The 27,879-nt window shown below is 51.7% G+C and overlaps 1 protein-coding gene across 3 annotated transcripts; it reads left to right on the top strand.

Moving 5' to 3' along the window:
- Nucleotides 1-29: 29 nt before the first annotated feature.
- On the top strand, nucleotides 30-27,879 carry VWCE (von Willebrand factor C and EGF domains). Of its 3 annotated transcripts, none has more exons than XM_040255950.1 (19): nucleotides 30-281; nucleotides 404-493; nucleotides 837-965; nucleotides 3,240-3,356; nucleotides 5,299-5,415; nucleotides 6,289-6,417; nucleotides 7,635-8,077; nucleotides 8,160-8,253; nucleotides 9,703-9,785; nucleotides 11,409-11,496; nucleotides 13,241-13,326; nucleotides 14,519-14,636; nucleotides 15,511-15,576; nucleotides 17,336-17,428; nucleotides 18,913-18,995; nucleotides 20,364-20,496; nucleotides 20,580-20,662; nucleotides 21,040-21,130; nucleotides 26,892-27,879. In XM_040255950.1, exons 1-19 carry the CDS (start codon nucleotides 128-130, stop codon nucleotides 27,509-27,511), a joined length of 2,817 nt encoding a protein of 938 aa, XP_040111884.1. In that variant the 5' UTR covers nucleotides 30-127; the 3' UTR covers nucleotides 27,512-27,879. The 3 variants fall into 3 exon arrangements, with proteins under 3 accessions (XP_040111884.1, XP_040111885.1, XP_040111883.1); XM_040255951.1 differs by having other exon boundaries at nucleotides 15,511-15,596; nucleotides 17,332-17,428; nucleotides 20,406-20,496; XM_040255949.1 differs by having other exon boundaries at nucleotides 15,511-15,596; nucleotides 17,332-17,428.

Genomic DNA, 27,879 nt, shown 5'->3' with positions numbered 1-27,879 from the left:
GGACAGACCGTCTAGGTCATTTTTCTTTGGAAACTTCTCATTGTCCATTGCCGGTGGAGGTGGAGGTTTCCAGAAGTGTTGGTTGACTGACTTACTGACTGGCTGGGAGGCTTTCACTGCCCAGGAGATGAATCCTCCCCCGACCCCCAGGACAGAACATGGAAGGTACTCTCTCCTCTCTTGCAGACGCCGGCTGGGCCCCCACGTCTGCCTCTCGGGATTCGGGAGTGGTTGCTGCCCTGGCTGGGCGCCCTCCATGGGCAGTGGGCACTGCACCCTTCGTAAGTGCCTGTCCCTGTGCCCCAAACGTCCTCCACAGCAGGGTGTGCCTTCCCTGGGCTGGCCTGAGGGGCAGACTGGGGGGCTCCAGCCCCGACCCCCTCACCTGTGTTTCTCCTCTCAGCCCTCTGCTCCTTTGGCTGTGGGGGTGGCATCTGCATCGCTCCCAATGTCTGCTCCTGCCAGGACGGAGAGCAAGGGCCCACCTGCCCAGGTAACTGGGGGCGCGGGCCCTGGCTGATGGGAAGAGCTCTGTTTACACTGAGACTGTGCCGGGCACTGGGCAGTTGTGCCCTAGCGCATCATTTTCAAACAACCCTATGAGGTAGGCATTCTCATTCCCATTTTATAGATGAGAAAACTGAGGTGCAGAAGCTAGTGGCTCGCCCAAGGTTACATGGCCAGTAAGTGGCAGAGCTGCATTTAAACTCAGTCCTGTTTGCCTCCAGGGCCCCCTTCCCCACAGAATTTAGGAGAAACGGGGTGGAGGGGGAGCGGTGGGGGGGCGGCTGGGACTGCCACATGGCGCATGCTCACAGGTGTGGTGACTGTTTCAGAAGCCCACGGGCCCTGCGGGGAGTACGGCTGTGATCTCACCTGTAACCACGGCGGCTGTCAGGAGGTGGCCCGAGTGTGCCCCGTGGGGTTCTCCATGACTGAGACAGCGGTTGGCATCAGGTGTACTGGTGAGAGGCCTGGGAGCAGCAGGGAGAGGCGGGTGGGAAGGGGGTCTCCTCCGTGACCTCCGAGGCCAGTGTCCTGGGATACGCTGGAGTGAAGCCGAGCTAGGAGCAGCTCTGAAGTCTGCAAGTGGGCAGGTGGGCAGCTGAACATAAGAATCTGCCCCTTTGGCTTTTCTGCAAACACCTATCAAACGTGGCTTAGGGACCAGGCACTGACCTGCGGTTGGGGTTATGCGGGCCGTCTCTGCTCATGTGTTGCTTCAAGATATAGTGCAGGGAGATGAGTAAGGACAGTGACAGTCCCACCTAATGGGACCGTTACGGAGAAGTGCACAGTGCCAGGGCCCACGGGGCACAGGGAACTGGGGCTGGAGGTGGGCTGGGCTGGAAAAGACTCTCGAGAATGTGACATTTGAACGATGAGGCAAGATAAACTCAAAAGTTATTTTGTCAAAGTATTATTTGTTCATGATTCAAAAAATTTCCTACAGGCCAAGTCTGTTACCTTCCCCATAGATGCTACTGTGACCAGCTTCTTACTTGTCTTTCCAGAGAGCTTGCAGGCCACCCCCACCCCCACCCTTGTGCCTTTTTAACATTTTGTGAAAATAAACATTTCTTCCCCTGAATATAAAAATAAAAAATAACTTACTTTGGAACATTTGGAAAGTAAAAGAAGGGTATAAAGGTGAAAATAAACATGTCCCAGAAGTTCCTACCCAGAGATATTTGTTACTAAAATGAAGTTATTTTCTTTTCCTGCCCTCGTCCCCTGGGTCTGTATGCGTACTTGTGTGTGTGGGACTGTGTGTCAGGCATGCCTCTCTGTCTGTTTTATAAAATTGGGATCATACCTTATCTATCACTTTCGTTCGTTGTTTTTCTCACTTTGTTCTGTGAGCAGGAAATATTAGTAGTCCTTACAACATCACTTTTAATGGCTGCAGATGTGGCTACTGCAATCTAAGTACCTGCTTCTGTGCTATCCATCCTTAGCTTGTCTGCAATGTTTGGCTGCTATGAATACTGCTGCAGTAAAGTGGCTTCTAGTCTGCCTCTCTGATTATTTCCAGAAGGAAGACTATTGGGTCAAAGGTCCCATGAAGGAGTTTTGGTGCTTATTCCTCCCCTACCCCCTTCCCTGCCTTTTTTGGAAGGTTGAAGTACTTTCCAGACACATTTCTCCTTGCAGAGGCAAACTGGACTAAGGAAAAGCCAGAGACCAATGTCAAAACAAGTGCAGGGCAGGGGAGTCACGGGGGTGGGATAGGGTGAGTCGGGGGGATGTCTTAGAGGAAGTGGGCATAGTCCCAAAGGTGCCTGCTGCGGGAAGAGCAAGAAAGGAGAATGGAGGGGACCAGTAGGCATGGGGACCAGGGGTGGAAGGGAGACTCAGGTGGGCAGAGTAGATTGGAGTGGGAGGAGCTGACCTCGTAGGTCTTCATGGTTCTGAGTTAGGAAGGGATGCTTTGAAGCTGGGTAGGGGGGTGGTGGTGGTTCTGTCTCTCAGCCCCCTCCCCTGCCAGGCTTGAACTTCCCTAAAGCACTATTGGCTCCCCCTGGACAGAAGCCTGGGGGCTCCTTTGTGCCCCACAGCTGAACCTTAACCCACCACCTCTCCAAATCAGCCTCCCACCAGACTGCTCCCCCCACCCCACTCCTCCACTTTGTTCCCAGTGCTTCCTGGAAGCTCCACTTGACAGCCCCCTTCTTGATGCCACCTGGTCCTCTCAGCCCATGTCTCCTCCATCACATACCTGCTATGGGGGGCGGCCCCCGGCGGGGCACATACATAACCCCTGCCCCACACTGGCCTCTCGTGGGTGTGCGTCATGACTCCTGTGTTCTCAGGCTGCAACCGTCTGGAGAGCCAGCACTGTGTCTTAGTCACATTTGTGTCCTCGACGATCCCTTCCAGGTCCACTGCATGCCAGCGGTGCTCCACAAGAACTGAAGGGAATTTAATCAACCTTCCTGCCCATTCCCCTGGCCTTTTTGGGGTTGTCTTGCAGGTGGAACTGTTGGAAATGGTTCTATTTCAACCAGTCTCTCCTGTCATCTGTTCTGTGTGGGTCAGAAGAGGCCTGGCCCCGTGGCCTCTTCTTTCTTGGACTGAGAGCCCCTAAAACCAGAAGATTTACCTAGTGCCTTCTTTCTTCCTGGGGTGGCAGTGGGGCACGCCCCATGTGGGCTCAGGGTCTTTGTGGGATGCAGTCCCTCCCCACAAACAAAACACGTTCAGAGTGAGCTATGCAAGAGTGTTTCCTCTCTCCCCAGACATTGATGAATGTTTAAGCTCCTCTTGCGAGGGCCACTGCGTGAACACGGAAGGCGGGTTTGTGTGCGAGTGTGGGCCGGGCATGCAGCTGTCTGCGGACCGCCACAGCTGCCAAGGTGAGCGGCTCTGGAGGGGTAGTGAGACTGCATGCTTTCGCCACCGCTTTTAGGCTCTGATGTGGACCTCGAGGCCCTGCCAGGCCCAGCCTGTGCTCTCCAGGCATGACTGCATGTCACCTTCACCACGGTCCTCTAAGCGAGATACTGCTCTCTCTCTCTGTTTTTTTTTTTTTTGCCTGCATCTCTTTGCATGTGGGACTTTAGTTCCCCGAGCAGGGAACGCAAAGTCTTAACCACTGGACTGACAGGGAAGTTCCAGGAGATGGTGCTCTCGTCCTCACTTTATGGATGAGGCTTGCCCAAGCCATTCCAACAGCACGAGGAGGGGGAGTCAGGTTGCATGTCTGACACTAAGGCCTTTGCTCTGGACCACGACTCAGTAGAAACTGCTGCTGCCATCGTTGCAGGGTTGCGGGTATGGGAGGGAGAGGCAGAGGGAAGGGCCAGGGGCAGGTGGAGCAGACTAATCAGAGCGAGGAGGCCACTGAGACGGGGAGGGCTGAGGGGATGGGGCTGTGACACACGGGGGTATGTCATGTGCAAGGCCACGCTGTGACAGTCACCACCTGCCCCTGTGCTGGGTCAGGCTCTGGAGACACACAGCCCGTAGAAAGCATCCTGCCCTCCAGTACCCCACCCGATGGAAGGGGAAGAACAGTGAGGTTCTTCAGTGAGGTCCTCATGACTCTTCTTCTAAGGGCACTAATCCCATCCTGAGGGCCCCACCCTCAAGACCTCATCTACCCCCCAAACACCCCACCTCCTAATACCATCACATTGAGGGTTACGGCTTCCATGCATGTATTTGGAGAGAATACAGTTGAATAGCACTTGGTCATCAATCTGATGAGTGCCCTGCTTGCCTCTCTCCAGTACGTGAACAGACACACATGTACCCTTATAGAGATGGAAGGATAAGAGATGCAGGGAGTTAATAGTTATTCAACTCCTGTGTTCCAGGCACCACGCTAAGTACTTAACACACATTTTCTCAATTCATCCTCAGAATTGTCCTATGGAGTTGGTACTGTTTTATTTCCATTTTCCTGGTAGAAATAGTGAGGTTTAAAGAAATTAATTTGGTCAAGATCATATTAGAGTTGAGATCTGAACCCAGTGATTCCTCCATCAGCTTTTTCCCCCTCAACAGTCCATCGTGAAGATATTTCCACATCAGGGTCAACAGATTTGCTTTATTCTTGTCAACTGCTGCCTAGTGCTCTGCAGTGCAAATATCTCATAGTTTACTAATTCTTCTCTTATTGATGAATATACAGATTATTTTCAGTTTTTTCCTAATTTCAAACAAAATTGAAGGGGAGGCTTGGGGAGACTTTGACAGAGGAGGTGGTATAGAAGCTGGGTTTTGAGGTATGAGTAGGAGTTTTCCAGCCAGACAAGATGAGAAAACATTCCAAGCAGATAGGAGAACATGTGTAAAGGAGGAGGGCCACAAGAGCATGGTGCATTTGGAAAATGGCCAGAATTTAGGCCAAAGTAAAGGTGAGGGGGAAGGAGGGAGCTTGGAAAGGCAGCCCTGGGCTCGTGAGCTATGGTGTAGCATTAGTACTTGTGGGAGCCTTGGAGAGAATTTAAGCAGAAAGTAGCCTGATCAGAGGTACTCTGTCAGAACTTCCTGGAGGCTGTGTAGAGGGTAGCTTGGGAGGAGCACAGAGAGAGGCAGAGAGACACACAACTCTGTTGTTATCCTCCAGATCAGAGACAAAGGTGCCCTGGGCTAGGATATGGCAGTGAGGATGGAGAGAAGTGGGCTGGTCCACAGAGAACTTAGGAGTTGATAGACTGGATGTGGGTTTTGAGAAGGAGAGGGGTTAAGAGTCTGGTAGGAGATGGTGTTGAGAGAGGTAGGTAGAGAGGACTGTATGTTTCCAAAACCCCGCAGGGAAATGAGCTCCAGCCATGTCCTGTTCCCTTCCAGACACTGATGAATGCCTTGGGACCCCCTGCCAGCAGAGATGTAAAAACAGCATTGGCAGCTACAGGTGTTCCTGTAGAACTGGCTTCCATCTCCATGGCAACCGGCACTCCTGTGTAGGTAAGGCCAGGAACCCTGTTGTCTTCATATTTAGGTTGCCAATCAGGAAGACTGACAGGGTGAGCCCAGGGACAGGGAAAGGTCAACAGTCTGGACCTCCTTGGTTCCCTGGAGCCTGAAAGCGCTTGAGCCTTTGCTGAGAGCCTGCCTTGCCCTGGGGTTGGCGTGGCTCCTGATGGAAGACCCTGTCTTGGACTTTTCCTGGCCACATGCCACTTTCATCCTGTTATGTTCCTCTTCCACCCTCTCCTAGATACACCCCAAGGATTCCTCTCTGCTCACCCATTTTCTTGGCTGCCTTTGCTCCCCTTGGTAAATAAAGCACGTTATGTCTTGGTTTCTCTGGTTTAGAAGGAGACCCCTGTTTTCTCAGCCCATTAGCAGAAATTTCCAGAAAGGGATTGGCATGTTTGGCTTGAGCTTGGCTCATGGGTTGAAGGTGGGGTCCCATGGGCCTGAAAAAAGACCTTGTTCTAGCAGAGTTGGGTGTTTGTCCTGAAGCCTGCCCTGAGCAGTGCAGTGATTTTTTTGAGACTCTTTTTTCAGAAGGGCCCACAGCACCCGATGCCCAGCACTGGGATGGTGGAGGGTTTGGAGCCGAGATTCCCAATGGGGGCCCATCCCCACCAGCCAGCACTTAATCGCTGCTGCACAGTGCTGGAGTGTGAGTCACTGGTGCATCCATTAAATGCCTACTGGATGTACAGACCTTCCAAGGGGACCAGCACTAGACTTCAGCCCCATTCCCAGACATCTGAGTCACGTCATCGCCCTGGGGCAGGGAGACTTCCCCGGTCTTTTGGGCTAAGAGGTGGAGGAAGGATAACTTGTAGCCCCGACAAGGCAGCCGTCGGTAGCGAGGCTCTCCCGCAGATGTAAACGAGTGTCGGAGGCCCCTGGAGAGGAGAGTCTGTCACCATTCCTGCCACAACACCGTGGGCAGCTTCCTGTGCACCTGCCGACCTGGCTTCCGGCTCCGGGCTGACCGAGTGTCCTGTGAAGGTGAGCGCCTGGCCCCGCCCCCGGCTCTAGGCCCCGCCCCCAGCCTCCCCCTGCTCTCGCTGAGCGTGGGAGACTGGTTGCCTCTTACTTCCGCAGGAACTTGTTTTCAGTTCATTTTCTTTGTTATTTCCACCACCGACCTTTCATCTTCTCTGTCTCTTTCCCTTTTACCCATCCTTCTTTTATTTTCCTTTCACTGTTTCCCCAGCCCTACTGTTTTCCCCCAAATAGTAAAGGGAAAAAAACCCATCAAGAAACAGTCTATGATAGAGAAGCCTTTGATGTAGGAGTCCCAGTAACCTGGGCTCCGCGGGACACTTCGGACAGTGTGGGGTCAGTTCTCTGCCATGCTTTAACAGCGTGCCTGTAAACGTCCGTGTAATATCGTGTCAATATCCAAGGCGTTCTTTCTAGTCCTGGGGCCAGTTTTCCATGGTGTGACTGCCTGTGTTGGTCTGAGCTTGGCCACCCAGGTTCCCCTTCCCTGCCCAGCCTGTTTTCTCCCGGGAGCACTCTGATTTGTGACTCTTCCTTTCTCCTCTTTCCTTTGCCCCACATTTGCCTCCTTTCTCTCATGGCGGTCGGATCTTTCAGACTGTTGGGCAGTTGGTGTCCATCTGCAGGGAAAATGTGCACTTTCCTAAGCATGTATATGAGTGTGTGTGTGTGTGTGTGTGTGTGTGTGTGTGTATGTTGGAGGAGGCAACACCTTGTAAGCTGGCCTGTCTAGGGTGGGACCAGAGAGGACCCTGGGCTCTTCCTTCTCCTGAGCCTCAGCATCTCCTCGTGGGAAGCCCCATCTGGGTAGGGGAGCAGGGGACACACTGCCAACTTGTCGGGACACAGAAGTAGGGAAGGGTCATTCCCGGGATGGATCCCTGAGGGCTTCAGGGATCCTGAGTCTCCTCTGTGGCCAGCGAGGAGGGGAAGGGAGAAGACTCTGATTTGGCAGTGGCCGAAGCTTCTGACTGCCAGCATCACCCACTCATAACTTCGGTCTGCTTGTTTGGTACTTTTTCATCAATCTTCTCTCCTGATTGTCACTGCAGCCCCATTAGTCTGAGGTTGAACTGGTGGTGTTAGACCCGTCCTGCTGATGAAGAAACTGACCCAGAGACGTTCAGTGCCCTGTGATGGTGGCCTCGAGTCCACGCCCCGCGAATCTTGCCTCTTGCCCCTGCTGCCTCCTTCCAGACCCTTCTGTGTTTTCATTTCAGCTTTCCCGAAAGCTGTGCTGGCCCCGTCTGCCATCCTGCAGCCTCTGCAGCGCCCTCCTAAGATGCTCTTGCTGCTTCCAGAGGCAGGCCGGCCCGCCCTCTCCCCCGGGCACAGCCCTCCTTCCGGGGCTCCGGGGGCCCCGACTGGAGTCAGGAGCACACGACCACCACCTCCCTCGCCTGCACTGTCCATGTCCTCCCCTTCCGCCCCCACGCCGCTGCTGTCCACCCAGGTGGCCACCCCCGTGCCGCATCCCTCTCTGCTGGGAACCCTCAGACCTCCCGCACAACTCCAGGAGAAGACGGCGGTGACCCCTCCCTTGCCCAGGGGCCCCGAGACCACACGGCTGGCACCAGGACCCTCTGCCTGTTGGCACCTAGGGGCCACGTATGAGTCAGGGAGTCGTTGGACAAAGCCTGGCTGTTCCCAGTGCTGGTGTGAGGTAGGTGTGAGAGGTCCTTGGGGTTTCCCTGGTCTGGTGTCTGGGGCCTCATGGTGGCTGGAACTTCCGTTTCTGCTTCTAGGATGGGGAGGTGACCTGTGAAAAGGTGACGTGTGAAGCTGCTTGCTCCCACCCGATTCCCTCCAGAGATGGAGGGTGCTGCCCATCGTGTACAGGTGGGAGCTGGTCCAGGGAAGGCTGTGAGTTTCTTGCAAGGTCCTGCCTCTTCCTTTTTCCTGCCTTTCTGCAACTGAAAGACAGTTATCTAACTTTGATATATCACCTGAAGGGTGATCCCTGGGCCTAGCCCCCAGAGATTCTGATTTAGCAGGTGTAGGATAAGTCCTGGGAATTTGCATGTCTCACAAGTTCCCAGGTGAAGCTAATGCTATTGGTCCAGGGACCACACTTTGAGAACCACTGGTATCTGTGTTCCCAAGGGGAAGGTTTCATCTTAAGGACATCCCTTTTTAAGCTTTATTCATTCATTCAGCAGGTTTCTCCATATCCAGGTTGCAGTCCCCTCCCCTGTCCCAATCCTCCTCCTAACTGCAGGAAGAGTAATTGTTCATAAATTGTATCGCTTTCCTAATTCCCTCCCACTATCTGCTGACAATTTTAAAAATTTGCTTTCATTGCTGTTAGGATAAAGACCTCAAATCTTAACAAGTCCTCCAGCAGAGTGCTTTAAAACTCACCCTGTTCAGGAATTGCGGGCTTCCCGGGTGGCTTGAGTGGTAAAAGAATCTGCGTGCAATGGGGGAGACCTGGGTTCTATCCCTGGGTCAGGAAGAGCCCCTGGAGAAGGGAATGGCTACCCACTCTGGTATTCTTGCCTGGAGAATTCCATGCACAAAGGAGCCTGGTGGGCTACAGTCCACGGGGTCACAGAGTCAGACATGACTGAGCCAATGAACACACATGCATGCCTGTGAATCGCTGTGGATCTTGTTAAAATGCAGATTCTCATTCAGAAGATGTAGAGAGGGGCCTGAGCTGCTACATTTCTGTGAAGCTCCTGCTGATAAGATACTGATGCTGCTGCACTTTGAGCAGCAGTGAAAAAGTCTTTCTAAGGGTGACAGTGAAAATGCAACTCACTGATTTTCTTAACGATGATTGTTATCTTTTACTGTGTCTCTACTGTGTGCTAAGCCCTAAATGTCAGTTGCTGTCTACATTACATCTGAGGTTGTGGCTTCTTCCAGGTTCCCTGCAGGGCATGTGGTGGTGTTTCCATTTAACAAAAAAGACAACCAAGTCCCAGAGAGGTTCAGTGACACATCCAAGTCCAAGGCCACTCAGGTCACAGGCCAGATTTGGAACCTGGGGCTGTATGGCTGCCTTTCTTGCTTTATGGGAATAAAGGGCCATACTTTCAACACAGTTCTGGGCTTATCAGACATGAATAGGACCTTCCCAGGGCACTGTAAGTGGGTGTCTCCTGTGGTTTTCCAGGGGTCTTAGGACCCCACAATTCTAAGTACCTAGATCTGGCCACTGCTGAGGCATCCAAGCCAGTGAGAGAAGGTTCCAGGTACGTTATGCCTGGAAAAGGAACGAGACCTCCAGCTTCCTCTCCTTTGAAGAGGTTTGATGCCTCCACTCCTGTTTGTCTTTCAAAGGCTGTTTTCACAGTGGCGTCGTCCGGGCTGAAGGGGACGTTTTTTCACCTCCTAACCAAAACTGCACCGTCTGTGTCTGTCTGGTGAGCATCCCAAGCTTCCTGAAGCCTCTTGAGTGTTTTCTTAACCTTTGAGGGCTTTAGAGGAAGAGGGAAAGACGGGATGTTAAAGGTGAGCTAGTTGAATGGAGGGAGAGCTCTTAGGCTGTGGACTTGGGTTGGAACTTGTCACAGTTAAAAGCGTGGGGGATGGGAAGGCAGTAGTCTGTGGGGTCAGGGAGGCTTCTGCTGAGCAGAAAAGAGCCAACAGGCAAACAGGGTCCATTTGTCTGGGAAGGGAAGGGGAGGGAACTCCTTCGGAAACTTCCTACCAGGGAGGCTGTTTTTCTCTCCAGGCAAAATATTTGCCAGCACAATAAAGGTGTCCACATGGGGAGGGAGAAGGCCCATTACCAGACTCAGCTTGTTAGTGTTTTGCAAGAGGCAAGTGCACTCCTCCAAGAATAGTTATTAAGCTCCTACTATGTGCCAGACGCAATCAGGTGCTGTCCTGAAGACTGGCTCACGAGCACCCAGTGCGCACAAGTCTGAGGGCTTGGTACTTTCCATCTAGTTCCTCACCCGAGGCTCCTGGCAGCTCTTCAGGGTTGGCTTTACTGTCCCCATTCTACAGATGCAAAGACTGACGCTGGTAGGTGGCAGAACTGGAATCTGAGCCAAGGTCTGTCTGCCTCCAAGCCTAGGCTCTGCCCACCAATTCTCACTGCCTCTGGTCGTCTTTCAAAGTGGCCCCAGCCTGGCAGGGATGACGGAGCTGCAATGTAAAATGGGGGAGGGTGGCACGTAGACCGCTACCACCGCCCTTACTGAGCCCTTTCCATGTGCCACACTCTTGTAGTGACCAACCACTTCTGTGCCTGATCGCATCTCATGCGATCCTCAACAACACTGGAGACAGAAGCTCAGAGAGGTGATATGCTCTGCCCAGAGTAGGAGGAGCAGACCCTGGGCCTCAGGTCTGGCTGACTCCAAAACTGGGGACCTTTTTTTGGCCTTAGCTTCAGTTTTTGAAAATTGAATTTTAATTCTCTGGCCAGTATCAGTGACTTGGTTCAAAACTCAGATGCACAGGAACGTGGAGTAACCTCTTCCTCACTGCCTAGCATCCTTCCAAGAGCTTCCGAATGCTATAGGAGGGAATGGCATGGGGGCAGTGCCATGGGAGGGGAAAGTGCCATGGGGGACAGTACTATGGGGGGCAGTGCCACTGGAGGAATGCCATGGGAGAGAATGCCATGGGGAGGCAGTTCCATGGGAGGGAATGTCGTAGGGGGATACCATGGGGCTAATCAGTGGGGGGCAATGCCATGGTGGGGAAGTGCCATGGGGGGATGCCATGGGGAACAGTACCATGGGGGTCTAGGCTCGTCCATTTTCGTGAGGAAGGCAGCATGCTCTGCTTTCTGTTCTGCCCCTCATCTTGGAAAGCGGGATATTGGAAACCAATACCATAATAAACCCTGCTACTGGGTCCCTGCCTGCGTCCCTTTGTGTCCATGGTGGCATTTAAAGGTCTCGGATGGCTTCCTTTAGGAGACTTTGGTGTGGGAGAGGAGTCCTGTGGGTGGTGTGAAATAGGGAGTGAGCTGGTTCTGATGGGCCTGACGGTCCATCCTCCTCTCTCCGTGCCACCTCTCACCTCCCCAGGCTGGAAACGTGTCCTGTATCTCCCCTGAGTGTCCCCCCGACCCCTGCCAGGTCTCCCTGAAGTCGGACTGCTGTACTTGCATCCCAGGTAAGGGACTCTGCGGGATGAGGACGGCAGCGTAGGGGAGGGTGGAGGGGTGTACTCTGAGTATGTTTTTTTTGAGGGGGAGTGAGCACAGAGGATGAGATGGTTAGAGGGCATCACCAACTCTATGGACATGAGTTTGAGTAAGCTCCAGGAGTTGGTGATGGATGGGGAAGCCTGGTGTGCTGCAGTCCACAGGGTCACAAAGAGTCGGGCATGACTGAGCTACTGAACTGAACTGAGTGCAGGAGAGAGCAAGGACTTTGATTTCTGCTCTAGAAACTCAGATTAAGTGAAGCATTTTAGGGTGCTTTTTTTTTGTGGCACCACCTGGCATGAGGGATCTTAATTCCCCAGCCTGGGGACCAGGGATCGAACCTGTGCCCTGTGCATTGGAAGGTGAAGTCTTAATCAGGGAAAGTATGGTCCCTTGGACCACCAGGGAAGTCTCAAAGTGCGGTTTTAATTGAGCACCTACTGTGTACACAGCAGTTTTGATGCTAGGTTGGGCTCAGAGCCTGGCCTGCCCCCAGACAGGGGTGGTGCATTCAACACTGACAGGAAGGGGTTTGGGTCCACCCTTGGCATGGCTCTGTCCTGACACTGGGAGCGGGTCTCCCTTGCCCCACTCATGAGTTGGTTCTTTGTTAAAATGTGCTTCTCTTTCCTGAAATGACGTCATGGCTGTCACTGCTGGCTCTGGGCTGCTGCTGTGTGGGGTGCTTGCCAGCCCTTGATCTCATTAATCCCTGTGGTGCAGCCCTGAGGGAGTACTATTCATAGCTCCATTTTATGGATGAGGAAACTGAGGTTCAGAGAGGTCATCACTGCCCCAAATCACATGCCAGTTAGTAAAGGAGCAGAGCTTGCTGTCAAGTTTACCTGACTTCAGAGCTAGTGTTCTTATTAAATACTGCTTTTCCTCTTAACTTTTGAATGTTATTTTTAGTTAAAACATTTTTTGAATAGGCAATGTGCTCCCTTTGAGGTAGGAACTGTTAACCCCATTCTACAGATGAGAAAACTGAGGCTTAGGAGAACTTTAGTATTTTGCCCTTAGCGAGTTGAGAAGCTAGGTTTTGAACCCAGTGCTCTCTGACTGAACCCAGGTGGAGCCTGGGCCACTTTTTAAGGTTTTTTTTTTTTTTTTTTTTTTTTACCAGCAGGGGTGAGGGATGTTCAGATAAGAGGTTTTTACTGAATCCTCCCTAACCCTATCCAGGGAATGATGGCATTCCCAGACCTGGCTGCAGGTGTCTGGGGCCCTCTTTTTTCATTTCTTCTTTTCTCTTACTCTTTTAATTTTTTTTAAAAATGTGGATCATTTTTAAAGTCTTTATTGGATTTGTTACAGTATTGTATCTGTTTTATGGTTTTGGTTTCTTGGCATAAGGCATGTGGAATCTTAGCTCCCCAACCAGGCATTGAACCTGCACCCCCTGCGTTGGAATATGAAGTCTCAACCACTGGACTGCCAGGAAAGTCCCACTTACTCTTTAGTTATTCAGGGCTTCCCTGTCTTCTTGGTTAAGGACCTTATTTTGTGTGTGCTCCATTCTCCATCAGTTTTTAAGCACCGATCTAATTTTATTAATAGTTGAGAGTTTGGAGGGTAGCAGTGGTTGGGCTCTTGGGTTTGGGCAAGCCGTGGAGTGTTGTAGGGGTGCATTTTCTTCCTAGAGACCCCCTTACCTATTTACTTAGCTGCCCAAAGACCTTAAGCTGTCTCTTCCTTTTTCCTCCACAGTGAGATGCTATTTCCACGGACGGTGGTATGCAGATGGGGCCGTGTTCAGTGGGGGTGGTGATGAGTGTACCACCTGTGTCTGCCAGGTAGGGGGCTGAGTTGGTGGGTGACGGGCAGGGGCAGAGGACTTTCCCAGGAGCCCTTGACTGGGAGAAGAGGAGACACTGGACAGCAAAAGGGAAACCGAGTCAGGAAAGAGACTAAAGGGACCTTAGCATTCCCCAAGGCCTTCCCGCAGTCTCCTTGAAGGTTGTCCTTCAGCGTTGTTATTATAGAGCACCTACTGTGCACCTGGGACAGTGCTGAGTCCTGGGGCCACAGCTGAGCACAGGGCAGCTTCGGGCCCTTTCATCAGGAGGCCCACAGCTAGGCGGGCAGTGGTGTGCCTGGCAGAGGGCACAGTGTGAGCAGAAGGCAGGAGGCGGGAGAGAGTATGGCATAGTCTGAGGCCTGGTGGTGTCCATTCTGGCTGGAGGCCAGATGGTGAGAGGAACTGGAGATGCAGCCGAGGCAGGGATCCTGTTTGGGCTGAGTTCCAAGAAGCAGGGCTTGGGGTGGGCCTCTTATGTAAGTGGTTTTCTGGTGGTGGTGCTCTCAGGAGGAACTGGCGAGGGAAGCAGGCCAGGTGGGTGAAGGGGCCACGTGGAGACGGGGTCTTGGGCTGATCCCATGGGGAGCTCTGGAGTGGGAGGACACCAAGGAAGTGGGTGTGTCCAGAGGCCAGGGAGCTGGGCCCTTACACTCCCAGCATCATGTGGTTGTATATAGTCCCTTGCTTCCCAGGGAGTGTGGGGGGAAGGAACGCGGAGGACACTGTCCCCATCAGCCAAGGGCAGTGCCTAGGGGACCGACAGGGTCTGTATGTGGGGGTGACAGCCTCTGCTTCAGACTCAGTCAGGAAAGGCTTTGCCTGTCAGGCAGAGGGTTTGGACTTTGCAGAGGTGTCGGGTTTTAAGTGATGGAGGGGTGCAATCAGATTGGTGCATGAGAAGGTTCTGTGGCTGCAGGTGAGAGTGGGTTGGAGTCGTAGCAGAAAGCTGTTGGAGAAGTGAGGGGAAGAGATGCTGGAGGCTGCAGCTAGGGCAGCCTGGGACCTTGCAGCCACACAGTCGACATGTTCCAGGGACCCTCTCCCAGCCTGACCCCCAGCCCACAGGGAAGGACTGACCCTTCCTTCTCATCTTGCCCCCTGGAGATCTGTCACTTTCAGGGCAGGAGATGGCAGCCTGCTGGCCTTCTCTTGCCCCTCCCTGGTTCATGCCTTTGGTTCTCTTCCAGAACGGGGAGGTGGAATGTTCCTTCACACCATGTCCGGAACTGGACTGCCCCCGTGAGGAGTGGTGGCTGGGCCCTGGGCAGTGCTGCTATGCCTGCAGGGAACCCGTGCCCATGACAGGTGAGGGCCACCCAGCCTGCATCCCAGGCCGCACCCAGCACCAGGCCTGGAAGCGGAGAGGGAGGAGGCTGAGCGTCACCTGCTGAGACTCGTGTGTGTGTATGTACTCTGTAAGCATGTGTGTGTGTGTCAGTGAGTGTGTATGTTTGTGTGTTTTAAGTTTGTATATGAGTAGCATCTGTGTTTGAGTTTGTGTACATGTTGTCTGTGAGGGCTGTCTGTGTGTTTTATTGAGTATAATTGCTTTACAATGCTGTGTTACTTTCTGCTGTACGATGAAGTCAGTCAGCTATATGTATACATATATCCCCTTCCCTCTTGGACCTCCCTCCCACCGCACCCCCCGTTCCACCCCTCTGGGACATGACAGAGCACCGAGCTGAGCTCCCTGTGCTGTGCCGAAGGTCCCCCTTGGGTATCTGTTTTGCACATGGCAGTATGCACACACATATATGTCAGTCCCAGCTTGCCCCACCCTCCCCTCACACCCCGTGTCCACATGTCCGCTCTCCATGCCTGCCCTGGAAATCGGTTCATCTGTACCATTTTTCTGTCTGTGTGTTTCTGTCGTGTGTCTGTTGTACCCATATGAGCGTGTCTCTGTGTGTGAATGGGTGTGTTCATGGATATGTATGGGCGTGTACATTTGTGTATGTGTGCCTGTGTATACCAGGTGCATGCTGGGAGGGAAGAAATTGACTAACACGGGGAGACAGGCGGCAGCTGCTGGGGCAGGTGGCTGCATGGACGCAGTGCGAGTGAGCAGCGGCATCTGTCTGTCCTCACTGGGTGGTGCTGTGGGTCCCTCGGCCAGCAAGGCCGCCCCTTGGCACTTCTGCCCACTCGTCCTTTCTCCCCTGCTGCCCCCCACCAGGCTGCTCTCTCGACGACAACGGGGTTGAGTTTCCGGTTGGACAGATCTGGTCTCCCGGTGATCCCTGTGAGTTATGCATCTGCCAGGTGAATGACAACCTGCGCGCCTTCAGCTGCTTTCCCCGCCTCCCCGTCCTGGCCAGCACAGCTGCCCCTGCAGAAGGCGGCCACGCCAGGCCCCGTCCCCGTCTCCCTTCTGTGCTGTTGGCTCCTGTTTTTGTAGAAGAGCTGGGATCCAGGTTATTTTGTCCTTCGTAGATTTTCAGGACGGCAGAGCTTGGCAGTCTTGTCTGTCGTGAGAATGGAATGTGACCCATGGTGCATGTGAGGGGACCCGCTGGCCTAAGGAGTCAGAACTAGGATTTGTAGGAGCAGGTTTTCCTGGACAGGATTAACAAAGGGAGCCAGGCAGCCCGAGGCCCAGTAGCTCAGGCCTTTTCTGTGCAACTCTGATGCTTCCTTCATTAACATCAATCCTGTGACCTCACCTCTTCAGAAATGGATAAGGTGAGGGTGTGTGAGTTTGAGAGTCAGATCAACAGAAATGCAAGCACAGCTGTTTACCAGCGCAGTCATTTTAGCCCCTGTTTGAGTATAGGTTGGCTTTCCTTTCTACTTTAAAAAATATTAAAAAAATTTTTTTGTCTGCACCATCTGGCATCCGGGCTCTTAGTTCCTGACCAGGGATCGAACCCATGCCCCCTGTAGGGGAAGTGACAAGTCTTAACCACTGGACCTCCAGGGAAGTCCCCAGTTTCCTCTCTATTTTGAAAGAATTTTTAGTCCCTTTGAATTTTATTTTTTTAAATGAGGTCCCTACACTGGCTGTGGGCTTCCCAGGTGGTGCTCGTGGTAAAGAACCTGCCTGCCAGTGCAGGAGACATAAAAGACGCTGGTTCGATTCCTGGGTTGGGAAGATCCCCTGGAGGAGGGCATGGCAACCCACTCCAGTATTCTTGCCTGGAGAATCCCATGGATAGAGGGAGCCTGGTGGGCTACAGTCTATAGGGTTACAAAGAGTTGGACACGACTGAAGCGACTCAGCATGCACGCATGCACTGACTGTGTCATTGGTATCGCTGGGGGGTCTGGTAGAACCTTGGTTCTAGCTGCCCAGGCCTTGGACTCAGCATCTGCATTTTAATCCCTGGGTGACTTGGGTGCACACCAGCTCGTGAGAACCACGGCCTTCACATCCTCTTGATGCACCATTTGTTAAAAGGCCTTAGACTCTTACAAAATTTGGAAACGCTTCGTTGGAATTAGAGTGGGGAGGAAAGTTACCTCCGCTGCCTTTTTTCTCCTTCAGGACTGATCTAGGGCACTCATATTACAAGAAAATCACACAAAACTTCAGTTCCTTTTGAAAGAAAAGAAACTGTGCACGGTGCTTTCATCTTCTGAAAGACATTTCCGGTGGAATAGCTTTCTATAAAAATGGGATTTTATTGTACTCCATAGGTTTGGGGTGAGCCAGGGTTTCAGGGAAATGCTGAGAGAAGAATTTGGATGGGGTCGTGGCACAGCCTTGGCTGCTGGGGGAAGAGATGGGAAGCTGAGGAGACCAGAACCCCAGCTCTGACCTTCCCCCTCTGGGGTATGGGAAGGCTTTCTGGAAGGCTCAAGCCCCCTCTCCCAAGTAGCTGGTTCTCTTTGGGGGAACCCTGACACCTCCTAGCTGCATTGCGATGCCCCTTAGGCCAGGTCCTGGCCAATTCGCAGCACCGCCCTTTCTTTTGGGGGGCTGGCAGGGTGGAGTAGGGTGGGGAGGTGGGGACTGGTGTGGCAAGTGGGGTCTTGGTGAAGTTATTCCTTCCTCCAGGCAGATGGCTCAGTGAGCTGCAAGAGGACAGATTGTGTGGACTCCTGCCCTCACCCGATTCGAATCCCCGGACAGTGCTGCCCAGACTGTTCGGCAGGTAATGTTCTGTCTTGGGGTGGCGGGGGGCAGCATAGAATCCCCGGCCCCCACATCTGGGCTCACCCTGCACCAGGCTTCTCTGTGCAGAGCACCACCCCTGCTTCATCTCTGCTCGTTCTTGCAACAAATCCATGGGGCAACCCCATTTTAGAGATAAGGAAACTGGGGCTCAGGGATGGAAAACGGTTTGCCCAAAGGAAGCTCCATCTGGGTGCTGGAAGCAGATATGAAAATGTGCAGAGCTTGCAGCCTAGGTGGGGTGATAAACGAACATACCTGTGAGACAGTTGGAGAACAGGGAGAGGAAATTAAAGCGGTCTTTTATATTTTAATAGTAATTTTCACCTTTTCCATTATCTCACAAGTAACATTTTGTTATAGGACATTTAGAAAATACAGACAGCGAAGGAAAAAAATTAAAAAGCAGCCATTACCACTTTTAACTTTATGGTTTTGTCTTTCCAGTCTCTTTTCATGATATAACATCAATATCTATGTATCTCTATAATGTACCTATAACATACATTTATATATCTATCATGTCATAAATATATAGCATATCATAGATATATATCACATATTTTTTCTTTTTTCTTCTTCTTCTTCTTCTTTTTTTTTTTTACTGTGCCACACAGCTTGTGAAATCTTCAACCAGTGATTGAACCGGTACCCTTGATAGTGAAAACACAGCATCCTAGCCACTGAACTGCCAGGGAATTTCCTTTATAATTTTTCTTATAAAATGTTTCTCTACTGTCCCATCACCTGCTTTTTTATACTTAACTTGCGTGGGATAAAGGGGCTTCCCTAGTGGTTCAGATGGTAGAGAATCTGCCGGCAGTGCAGGAGACCCAGGCTCAATCCCTGGGTTGGGAAGATCTCCTGGAGAAGGGCATGGCAACCCACTCCAGTGTTCTTGCCTGGAGAATCCCATGGACAGAAGAGCCTGGTGGGCTACAGCCCATGGAGTCATAGAGAGTCCGACACGACTGAGTGACTAACATGGGATAAATATCAAGGTGGCCACCCTCAGGCGGGGCCTCTGCAGGCTTCGGGAAGCAGAGATGGGAGCTGTGGGGGACCCTCCTGGAGGAGGGTGGGGTTTGGGGTTTGGCTGAGTGCAGGGGAGCAGACAGGGTGGCTGTGGCACACAGGTTGGTTGAGTCCCCGAGTCCTTCATCCTGATCCTGCCTGGTAAGGGGTGGGAGGAATGGCCCCCTTGCCCGGGTCAGAACCCTGAAGTGAAGACACTGTGATCCCTTTGCTGAATCCAGTGAGAAAGAAGTCAGCAACCGATCCAGGAGTGTGTTCTGTCCCTTCCCCCCTCCGCTGGGCAAGTGCCTGCAGAGCCCACTGGCCTGACCTTTGCTGCCTGGATAGGCCTTGGACTTTGGCCCAGGCGAAGGCGGGCCACTGCACCCCCTCCCCCCGCACACCCCCCCCCCCTCCTGGCCAGCCCTCACCATGTGCTCTCTCTGGCAGGCTGCACCTACACAGGCAGAATCTTCTACAACAACCAGACCTTCCCGTCCGTGCTGGACCCGTGCCTGAGCTGCATCTGCCTGGTACGACCACCCTGTCCCGGTCCCCGTCTGTAGAAGCTCCCCAGGAACGGCCACCAGCTCTTGAACTCTGGAGGCAAACATCCAGAGACTTCCAAAAAAAACTTCTGGGTCCCTTCTGGGTCATGGCGAAAGGCGGCTCCCTCCAGCCCTGCCTGGGGTGAATCTTCACCCAAGGCCAGAGAAATACTTTTACCCCTGCCCAGCAAAGGTCCTCTGCTTCTGGGTGACCAGGGAGGGTCTGGGGGGCCCTTAAGGTATGAAATGTGGCCCAAGGTTCTCCATGAGAGTGAAGGTGAGGAATGAAAGCCCAGGACTCTGCAGGGAATCTTTAATATACTCAGGTTTCTTAGCCCCTGCCCTGTGCCTGTCCCTGAGCTCAACACAACCTCAGTTAATCCCCAGGGAGGCCTGTGAGGTGGGCAGCACCACCGTCCCCAGCTGCTGGGAGGGAAAACCAGTCACAGAGAGACAGTCATTTGCTCAAGACTCCATAAGTAGTCAAGTGAGGTGCCGGGAATCGATCCTCGCAACCTGAATCTCTTTCAGAAAGCACATGTTTACCCTAAGCCATATCACCGAGGCCATATCTCAATCTACGTGACAGGACTATTGTTTGGTATTTGGAAAATGGAAAAAATAAGCCCTTATTGCTTGTCATGCTGGATATGTTTCATGCTGATGAGCCTTCTTTGTTGATGGTGGTCTGCTGAAAAAAGATTGAGACACTTGGGGTGAACATCCCTGGCCTCTGGGTGACCCTGTTCATTCATAGTCGTTTACGCTGGGGAGCTTTGACTTCTGGGTCCTTTCTCCTAAACTGAAATGATTAATTACTTACTTACTGTTTGGTTGCGCTGGGTCTTTGCTGCTGCCCGTGGGCTTTCTCTAGTTGCGGTGAGCGGGGCCCCTCTTGTTGCCGCGCGGGGACTTCTCACTGCGGTGGCTTCTCTCATTGCAGGCCACGGGCTCTAGGCGCACAGGCTTCAGTAGTTACAGTCCACGGGCTCAGTAGTTGCGGTGCACAAGCTTAGTTGCTCCAAGGCACGAGAATTCTTCCAGGATTAGGGATCGAGCCCGTGCACCCTGCACAGGCAGGCAGATTCTTATCCACTGAGCCACCAGGGAAGTCCTTCCTAAGTTCTGGGTGCTCAGCTCCCCTGGGCGGTTCATGACTTGTTCAACAGGTACCTGTTGACAGATGAGCTCTCAGGGCAAGGCCGGGCCCTTGGCCTCGGGGGGCTTGCGTTCTAGCAGGAGGACAGGCTCCTATTCAGTCTGTCCCATCACCATGGACCCCTAGCCTGACCCCGGTGGCTCCAGTGGGCACTTAACGGCTGTGTGGTCTGTCATTCCCGAGTGTCCCTTCAGCCCCCAGAACGAAGGGCCTTGCGAGTTTTCTGTGTCCTGCAGCTGGGCTCCGTGGCCTGCTCGCCCGTGGACTGCCCCATCACCTGCTCCTACCCTTTCCACCCTGATGGGGAGTGCTGTCCAGTGTGCCAAGGTGAGTGGGACCAGCCGCCCCCCTTCCAGGACTCCCGGATGGGCCTTGGCTCTCACGGCCCCTGTCTCTGCTGCCCCTTACAGACTGCAACTACGAGGGGAGGAAGGTGGGGAATGGCCAGGTGTTCACCTTGGACGATGAGCCCTGTACCCAATGCATATGCCAGGTGAGCTGGCCCTGGGGACCCTGGAGCTGCCCGGCCGGGGGTTGCTTCCAGCCCTTAGTCCCTTTGCCAAACCTGGAGCCTCTTAGCCAGTGTACGCCCATCTTCCGCCCGCCGTTTTGCAGCTTTAATTACCTGTGGGAATACCTTTGGGTTTGACGGTATCCTCTGCCTGCGTAGTTTCCTTAAGGTGGCCCCGCCGGGTCCGGCTTCACCTGTTGTTCAGGTGAGGACCAGGCCCTGCAGCTTCTGCCTGAGATCTTTCCGTGGGTCCAGCTGCTGGTGTAAGAGTTCCTCGAGGGTGCTGCTCTGGGCAGGTGAGATGCTCTGGGTGGACGAGATGCTCTGGGCTTCTCACCTGTCTCCTTCTGTTTCCCCAGCTGGGAGAGGTTACCTGTGAGAAGGTGTCCTGCCAGCAGGCCTGCTTGGACCGCACCACGCCCCGCAGGGACTGCTGCTCTTCCTGTCCAGGTAGGCGGGCCTCTGTGACCTGGAGTCTCACCACCATCTTTTTCCCACTCTGCTCTTCTCAGAAACACAGAACTTGTACCAGGCTGGATGTGACAAACCCAGCCTCAGAGAGGGAATGTGGCCCACCTGAGGTCACACAGCTGGCTCGTGCTGCGCCCAGGCCCACGCCTGGGCTCGCTGACCCGTTTGCTGAGCCGCGTCGGTGCTTTTTATTCTACACTGTGCCATGCCGTTAGATGAGCCTATCTACTGTTCCTTTTTCTTCATTTCCTCCTTTCTGAGTCTTCCCCTGCTTTCTATTTTTTTTCTTTGTGCTTTTTCTTTTTTTCCCTCTGTTTTCTAAATCCTTTCTCTAAAAATTAGAATTTAGGAACTAAATCAATTTTGCAGAAGAATAATTATTAATATGTATTGAGTACCCTTTATTTATCAGGGAACATCATATATTATTATTTTTTAGTTAATGTATAATTGACACAACACCTGATATTTTTGTTTGAGGTGTACGACATAATGATTTGATATTTTGTATATTGTGAAAAGATCACCAGAGGAAGTCTAGTGAATGTCTCCCTACACACAGTTACAATGTTTTTCTTGTGATGAGAACTTCTAAAGATTAATCTCTTAGCAACTTTGAAATATATTTCAATACAGTATTATTAACTGTAGTTATATTGTACAGTACCTCACCATGACTTATTTGTTTCATAACTGAAAATTTAAACCTTCTGATCGCCTTCACCCATTGTGCCCATCCCTCACTGCCTATCTCTGTCAACCACTGATCTGTTTTCTGTATCAGTGAGCTCAGCTTTTTAAAAATGATTCCATATTTAAGGGAAATTATATGATATTTATCTTTCTCTGATATATTCATTTAGCATAATACTTTCTAGATCCATCCACATTGTTGCAAATGGTAAGATTTCATTCTTTTCTGTTGTTAATATTCCATTATATATATTAATATAAGTATATATATATGTATTAATATAAATATATATATATTTATATGAATATATGTATAGACCCTGATGCTGGGAAAGACTGAAGGCAGGAGGAGAAGGGGATGAAAGAGAATGAGATGGTTGGATGACATCACCGACCTGATGGACGTGATTTTCAGCAGACTCAGGAGATGGTAAAGGACAGGGAAGCCTGGCGTGCTACAGTTCATGGGGTTGCACAGTTGGACACAACTGAGCAACTGAACTGAACTGATATATATATGCACACACCACATACTTAGCCATCTTTATCTTTATCTATTGATGGATACTTAGGTTGTTCTCATGTCTTGGCTATTGACATAATACTGCAGCAAATCTGGAGGTGCATATATCTTTTTGAATTAGAGTTTTCATTTTCTTTGGATATATACCTGGGCATAGGCTTCACTGGTAGCTTAGCAGGTAAAGAATGTACCTGCAATGCAGGAGATCTGGGTTCGATCCCTGGGTCAGGAAGATCCCCTGGAGGAGGGCGTGACAACCCACTCCAGTGTTCTTGCCTGGAGAATCCCCGTGGACAGAGGATCCTGGCAGGCTGCAGTCCACCGGGTTGCACAGAGTCAGACACGGCTGAGCGACTCAGCACGCACGCATACCCGGGTGTGGGACTGCTGGGTCTTGTGGTAGTTCTAGGTTTTGGTTTTTGAGAAACCTCCATACTGTTTAACGCAATGGCTATGCTGGTTTCTGTACCAGTTTACATTCCCACCAATAGTGCATGAGGGTTCCCTTTTCTCCACATCCTCACCAGTGCTTCTTATCGCTTGTCTTTGTGACAGTAGCCATTTTAACAGGTGTGAGGTAGCATCTCATTGTGGTTTTGATTTGCATTTCACCAAAGATTAGTTATGTTGATTATCTTTTCATGTACATGCTGGCCATCTGTCTGTTTTCATACGTGTTGTTTCATCCCCTGTTCACAGCAAGTCTTTGTGATAGGTACTCTTGTGTGTGCTAAGTCGCTTCAGTTGTATCCGACTCTTTGCAGCCCTATGGATTGTAGCCTGCCAGGCTCCTCTGTCCATGGGATTCTCCAGGTAAGAATACTGGGTGGGTTGCCATGCCCTCCTCCAGGGCTTCTTCTCGACCCAGAGATCGAACCCGTGTCTTTCATCTCTGGCATTGGTAGATGGGTTCTTTACCACTAGCCACTTGGGAAGGCCCATAGGCACTCTTAGCATCCCCATTTTCCAGGCGAGGAAACTGAGGTGCAGAGAGATGAAGTGAGGTGCTCAGGGTCACACAGCTGGTTGGCAGTAGATCCGGGATTTGAGCCCAGAGTCAATGCTTTTAGCTACTCTGCTGCATTAACTCCTGGACATTATTATGAACTCTATGTCATGAGTGTTCATCCATGTAGATCTTTTTGCAGAAGTATAAATGAGACATGGACATCCTACTGTAACACGTGCCTGTGTGCATGCTAAGTTGCTTCTTTTCGACTCTGTGAACTGTAGCCTGCCAGGCTCCTCTGTCCATGGGATTCTCCAGTCAAGAATACTGGGTAGGTTGCCATACCTTCCTTCAGAGGATTGTCCTGATCCAGGGATTGAACTCACATCTCTTATGTCTCCTGCATTGACAGACGAGTTTTTTACCACTAGGAGCCACCACACAGTTTCAAAGAATTCATGTAGCCTGCAGTTGGCCATTTAAAAAGTTCCTGAATATTGTGGCTTGCTTACCCCTTGCGGCTTTGGTTGACATTTAGGTGGTTTTCTTCTTCTTCTTTTTCTGCCCATAATGGACCTACTGTGAAACATCTTTGGTCAGACACTATTTTTTTCCCAAATTTTGTGAGTTGTGTTCAGACCCTGTGGTTAATAGGTGGCGTAACTGCGTCACAGGGTGTTAGGAGTTGTTTGGTGATTCCCACGGCATGACAGCATGTTACCAGATGAGGTTCTGGTGAAAGAGGAAGCTTACAGAGATGGCTGTAACTGGTTCCCCATTTACCCACCAACTCTACACTGTGTGTTTTGAATTTAATTTTTCCAGTTTAGCATGTCTGCAGAGTACCTCACATGTGGCTATTTTGCACTTTTTTTAAACTTCCAGGACAGTGAATTTTTCCATGGATTTGTGGCCTGAATTTCCTCTTGTATAAAAGACCTCTTTAACTCCTTTGACCTTTTGAAGAGGACATTCTGTATTTAGAGCAGCTCTTCAGATCTGTGGATGAGCAGCTGGTGTCAGGACTGGAGGGATTGGAAACATTCTGATCCTGTACAGTCATTAAGTTGGGAACTGTTGAGTGATTGCAGATTCCACTTTAACCAGCACAAACCCCTCTGCAAGCTGATGGCTATTATTCCCCCAATTTCTAGAGACTAATCATTAGCTAAAGTGCCAGGCAGTGTGTGGAGCATTTTATGTGTATCATTTCATTTAAATGCCCCAAGAATGTTTCGTGCATTTTGTTGTCCAGTCACTGTCGTGTCTTTGCACACCAGGCTTCCCTGTCCTTCACTATCTCCCAGAGTTTGCTCAGACTCATGTCCATTGAGTCAGTGATGCCATCCAACCATCTCATCCTCTGTCGCCCCCTTGTCCTCCTCCCTTCTATCTTTCCCAGCATCAGGGTCTTTTCCTATGAGTTTGCTCTTTGCATCAGGTGGCCAAAGTATTGGAGTATTCAGCATCAGTCCTTCCAAAGAGTATTCAGGGTTGATTTCTTTTAGGATTGACTGGTTTGATCTCCTTGCTGTCCAAGGGATGCTCAAGAGTTTTCTCCAGCACCACAGTTCAATTCTTTGGTGCTTAACCTTCTTTATGGTCCAACTCTGACGTCCATATGTGACTACTGGAAAAACCATAACTTTGACTAAATGGACCTTTATCAGCAAAGTTCATGTATGGGTGCTTTTATTATCTCCATTTTGTAGATAGGGAGGTGGAGACTCAGAGAAGTTCAGTTTCTGTCTTAAAAAAAAAAATATTTATTATTTATTTATTTATTTATTTTTGGCCATGCCACCAGGATTTCTTTGGTAGCTCAGACGGTAAGGAGTTTGCCTGCAATGCGGGAGACCTGGCTTCCATCCCTGGGTGGGAAGATCCCCTAGAGAAGGAAATGGCAACCCACTCCAGTATTCTTGCCTGGAAAATCCCATGGATGGAGGAGCCTGGCAGGCTACAGTTCATGGGGTTGCAAAGAGTCGGACACTACTGAGCTACTTCACTTTCTTTGCTTTACTTTCTTTCTTTACCCAGCCTGTAGGGTCTTAGTTCCCAACCAGGGATCAAACCTGGGCCCCCAGCAGCAAAATTGCCAAGTCCTAATCACTGGATTGCCAGAGAATTCCCAAGTTTCTGTCTTTAAGGCCATGCTCTAGGTGATGGTGTCCTCAGACTCAGGGCCGGGTCTCTGATTCCTCACTCCCTGCTCGGTCCCGTTCTGCTCTGCAGCCCCCTGATGGGCAGTCAGGCCCAAAGAGGCGAGATGCAGAGCCCACCCACCTCCTTCTCCTTCACCTGCCTCAGCTGCAGTCACCTCTTCCTAATGAGATGTATTTTTAAGGAGAAATTGCTTTTTATTGAAATACAAGGTGAATTGTTTCCTTTTGATAATTAAAAAAAGCCACAGCTTACTTGAGATATAATACATACACCATACAGGTAACACACTCAAAGTACAGAAGTCAGTGGTTTTTGGTAGAGTTGTGTGATTGTCCTTCTGATGGTTTATATGTATATATATATGTATATATGTATTTACTTAATTGAGGTATAGTTGATTAGAGCTTCCCTGGTGGCTCAGATGGTAAAGAATCTGCCCTGCAGTACAGGAAATCTGGGTTCGATCCCTGTCAGGGAGATCCCCTGGAGAAAGGAATGACTTCCCACTCTTATTTTGCCTGAAGAATCCCATGGACAGAGGAGCCTGGTGGGCTGTAGTCCATGGGTTTGCAGAGAGTTGGACATGACTGAGCAACCAACACGTCATAGTTGATGTACAAATTTCAGGTGTACAACATGGTGATTCACAATTGTTAAAGGTTATCTCTCGATGATTTTTAAAATTTAATCGTCCCAATTTTTAATGTGTTTGCCAGCCTCTGTCTCCTCCCTTGATCATACCTTTTTCCAGTAGTTTTTTTTTTTCCTTCCACCATGGATTAAGTCCTTATAATGTGCTGGACTCCAGGTTGAAACTTAAAAAATGATTTTTTTTCAGTAAACTTTTTTTTTTAGAGCATTTTTAGATTCAGAGCAAAATCAAGCAGAAGGTTACAGAGAGCTTCCCATGTACCTACCTCCTGCCCTCCCCCGGGCACAGAGCCACCCAACCCTCCATGGTCAACACCCCCCACCAGATGGTGCCCTTGCTACAACTGATGAGCCCACTCTGACCCACAGTTGTCACCCGAAGCCCACAGTTTACATCCGGGTTTAGGTGAGCCCTCTCCGGCTCCAAGCCATTCAGTCCTCACTGTGTAGCTTCTGTGATCATCACTGTTATTATGAAGCCCATTTTACAGATGAGGAAATGGAGGTTCAAGGAGTCAAACGTCTTACACAAGGTCACACAGCCAGTGCCTTTGGGGCACTGCCTCTCTCTGTTCATGGTTCCTCTTGGGTCTTCCCTTCCTGGATGCAGGAGCTGGCAAGTCCCCCTACCCGCTGGGCCCCCAGCTGTGCAAGGACCCTCAGAGGACACATACTAGGCATCGTCCCAGGGCAGCTCATGCCAGACCTGCCTCAGGGAGAACCACTGTGCATCTTCTCGCCCCTGCCCCTCTCTCTAGAGTCCCTGGAGGAGAGCCGGGCACTGTCCCCTAGTGGAGACGTGGAGCTCAGCAAAGCAGCCCGGAGCCCCCGTGGAGGACCCGAGGCCCCCATCAACTGCAGCTCCTGCCCAGGGCCCCCAGCGGTGGCTCCTCAGAGGCCAGCGCTCCACCTCCTCCAGCTCCTCCTGAGAATGAACCTGTCTAACACCCAGACTTTACCCGTGAGCCCCTCAGGAGCCCAGGCCTCACCCTCACGGTCTTCGAGGCCAGGGGGGCCCGGGGCCTCCCAGCCTCCTCAGCCCTCATCGGGGCCTCTGATCCCTCCAGGAGCCTCCTCTCTACCTCCGGCCTCTCCCAGGGCTCCCGGACCCCCTCCTTTGACTCCAGCGCTCCCGTCCTCCGCCTCCGGGGCCCACTCAGCGTCTAGAAGGCTTTCTCTGCCCACCGCCATCCCTCGTGGAGCCTCAGCCCTTTCCACAACAGGCCCCGGCGCTTCAGAGACCCCCGTCACTGTCCTCAGGCCTCGCAGGTCCTCTCCAGCCACCTCCAGACTCTCTGCAGCCTTCGTGGCCACAGCCAGCCCCAGTCCCCGGCAGCCCACCCTGGGGACCTCACAGGAGGAGGAGTCCACGGTGTAAGCAGGCCTCCGTTTCAGGGTCATGCCTGGGGCACGTGGGACAGAGAAGACTCTGCGGGCGGCCCTGGGGGTTTGCAAGGCCGCTCTGGGGACCAACAAAGCTGCTGATCCTGCAGGACTCCTGGCGCGGCTGGAAAATCCTCAGGGCCTGATATAGCCTTGTTCACAGGAAGCATTTGGGATGTGTTGTGAGAATCCAGCAACGTGTTCTCCATGGTCAGCATCCTGCCTGGACCACAGCCCACCTGTCTTTTGAGAAAGGTTGGGGCAGCTGACTCCCTGCCCTGGAGGAGGAGGAAGGTCCGAAGGGCCTGGGATTCCACTGGGATTGTGCTACCAGCCGCCACATGTCCTCACCTGGGGTCTCTG

Source organism: Oryx dammah, unplaced genomic scaffold, assembly GCF_014754425.2.
Source record: "Oryx dammah isolate SB20612 unplaced genomic scaffold, SCBI_Odam_1.1 HiC_scaffold_15, whole genome shotgun sequence".
Classification (NCBI taxonomy): domain Eukaryota; kingdom Metazoa; phylum Chordata; class Mammalia; order Artiodactyla; family Bovidae; genus Oryx; species Oryx dammah.
The sequence above is the reverse complement of the archived record's forward strand: the minus strand, read 5'-3'. Positions and strand labels throughout refer to the sequence as shown.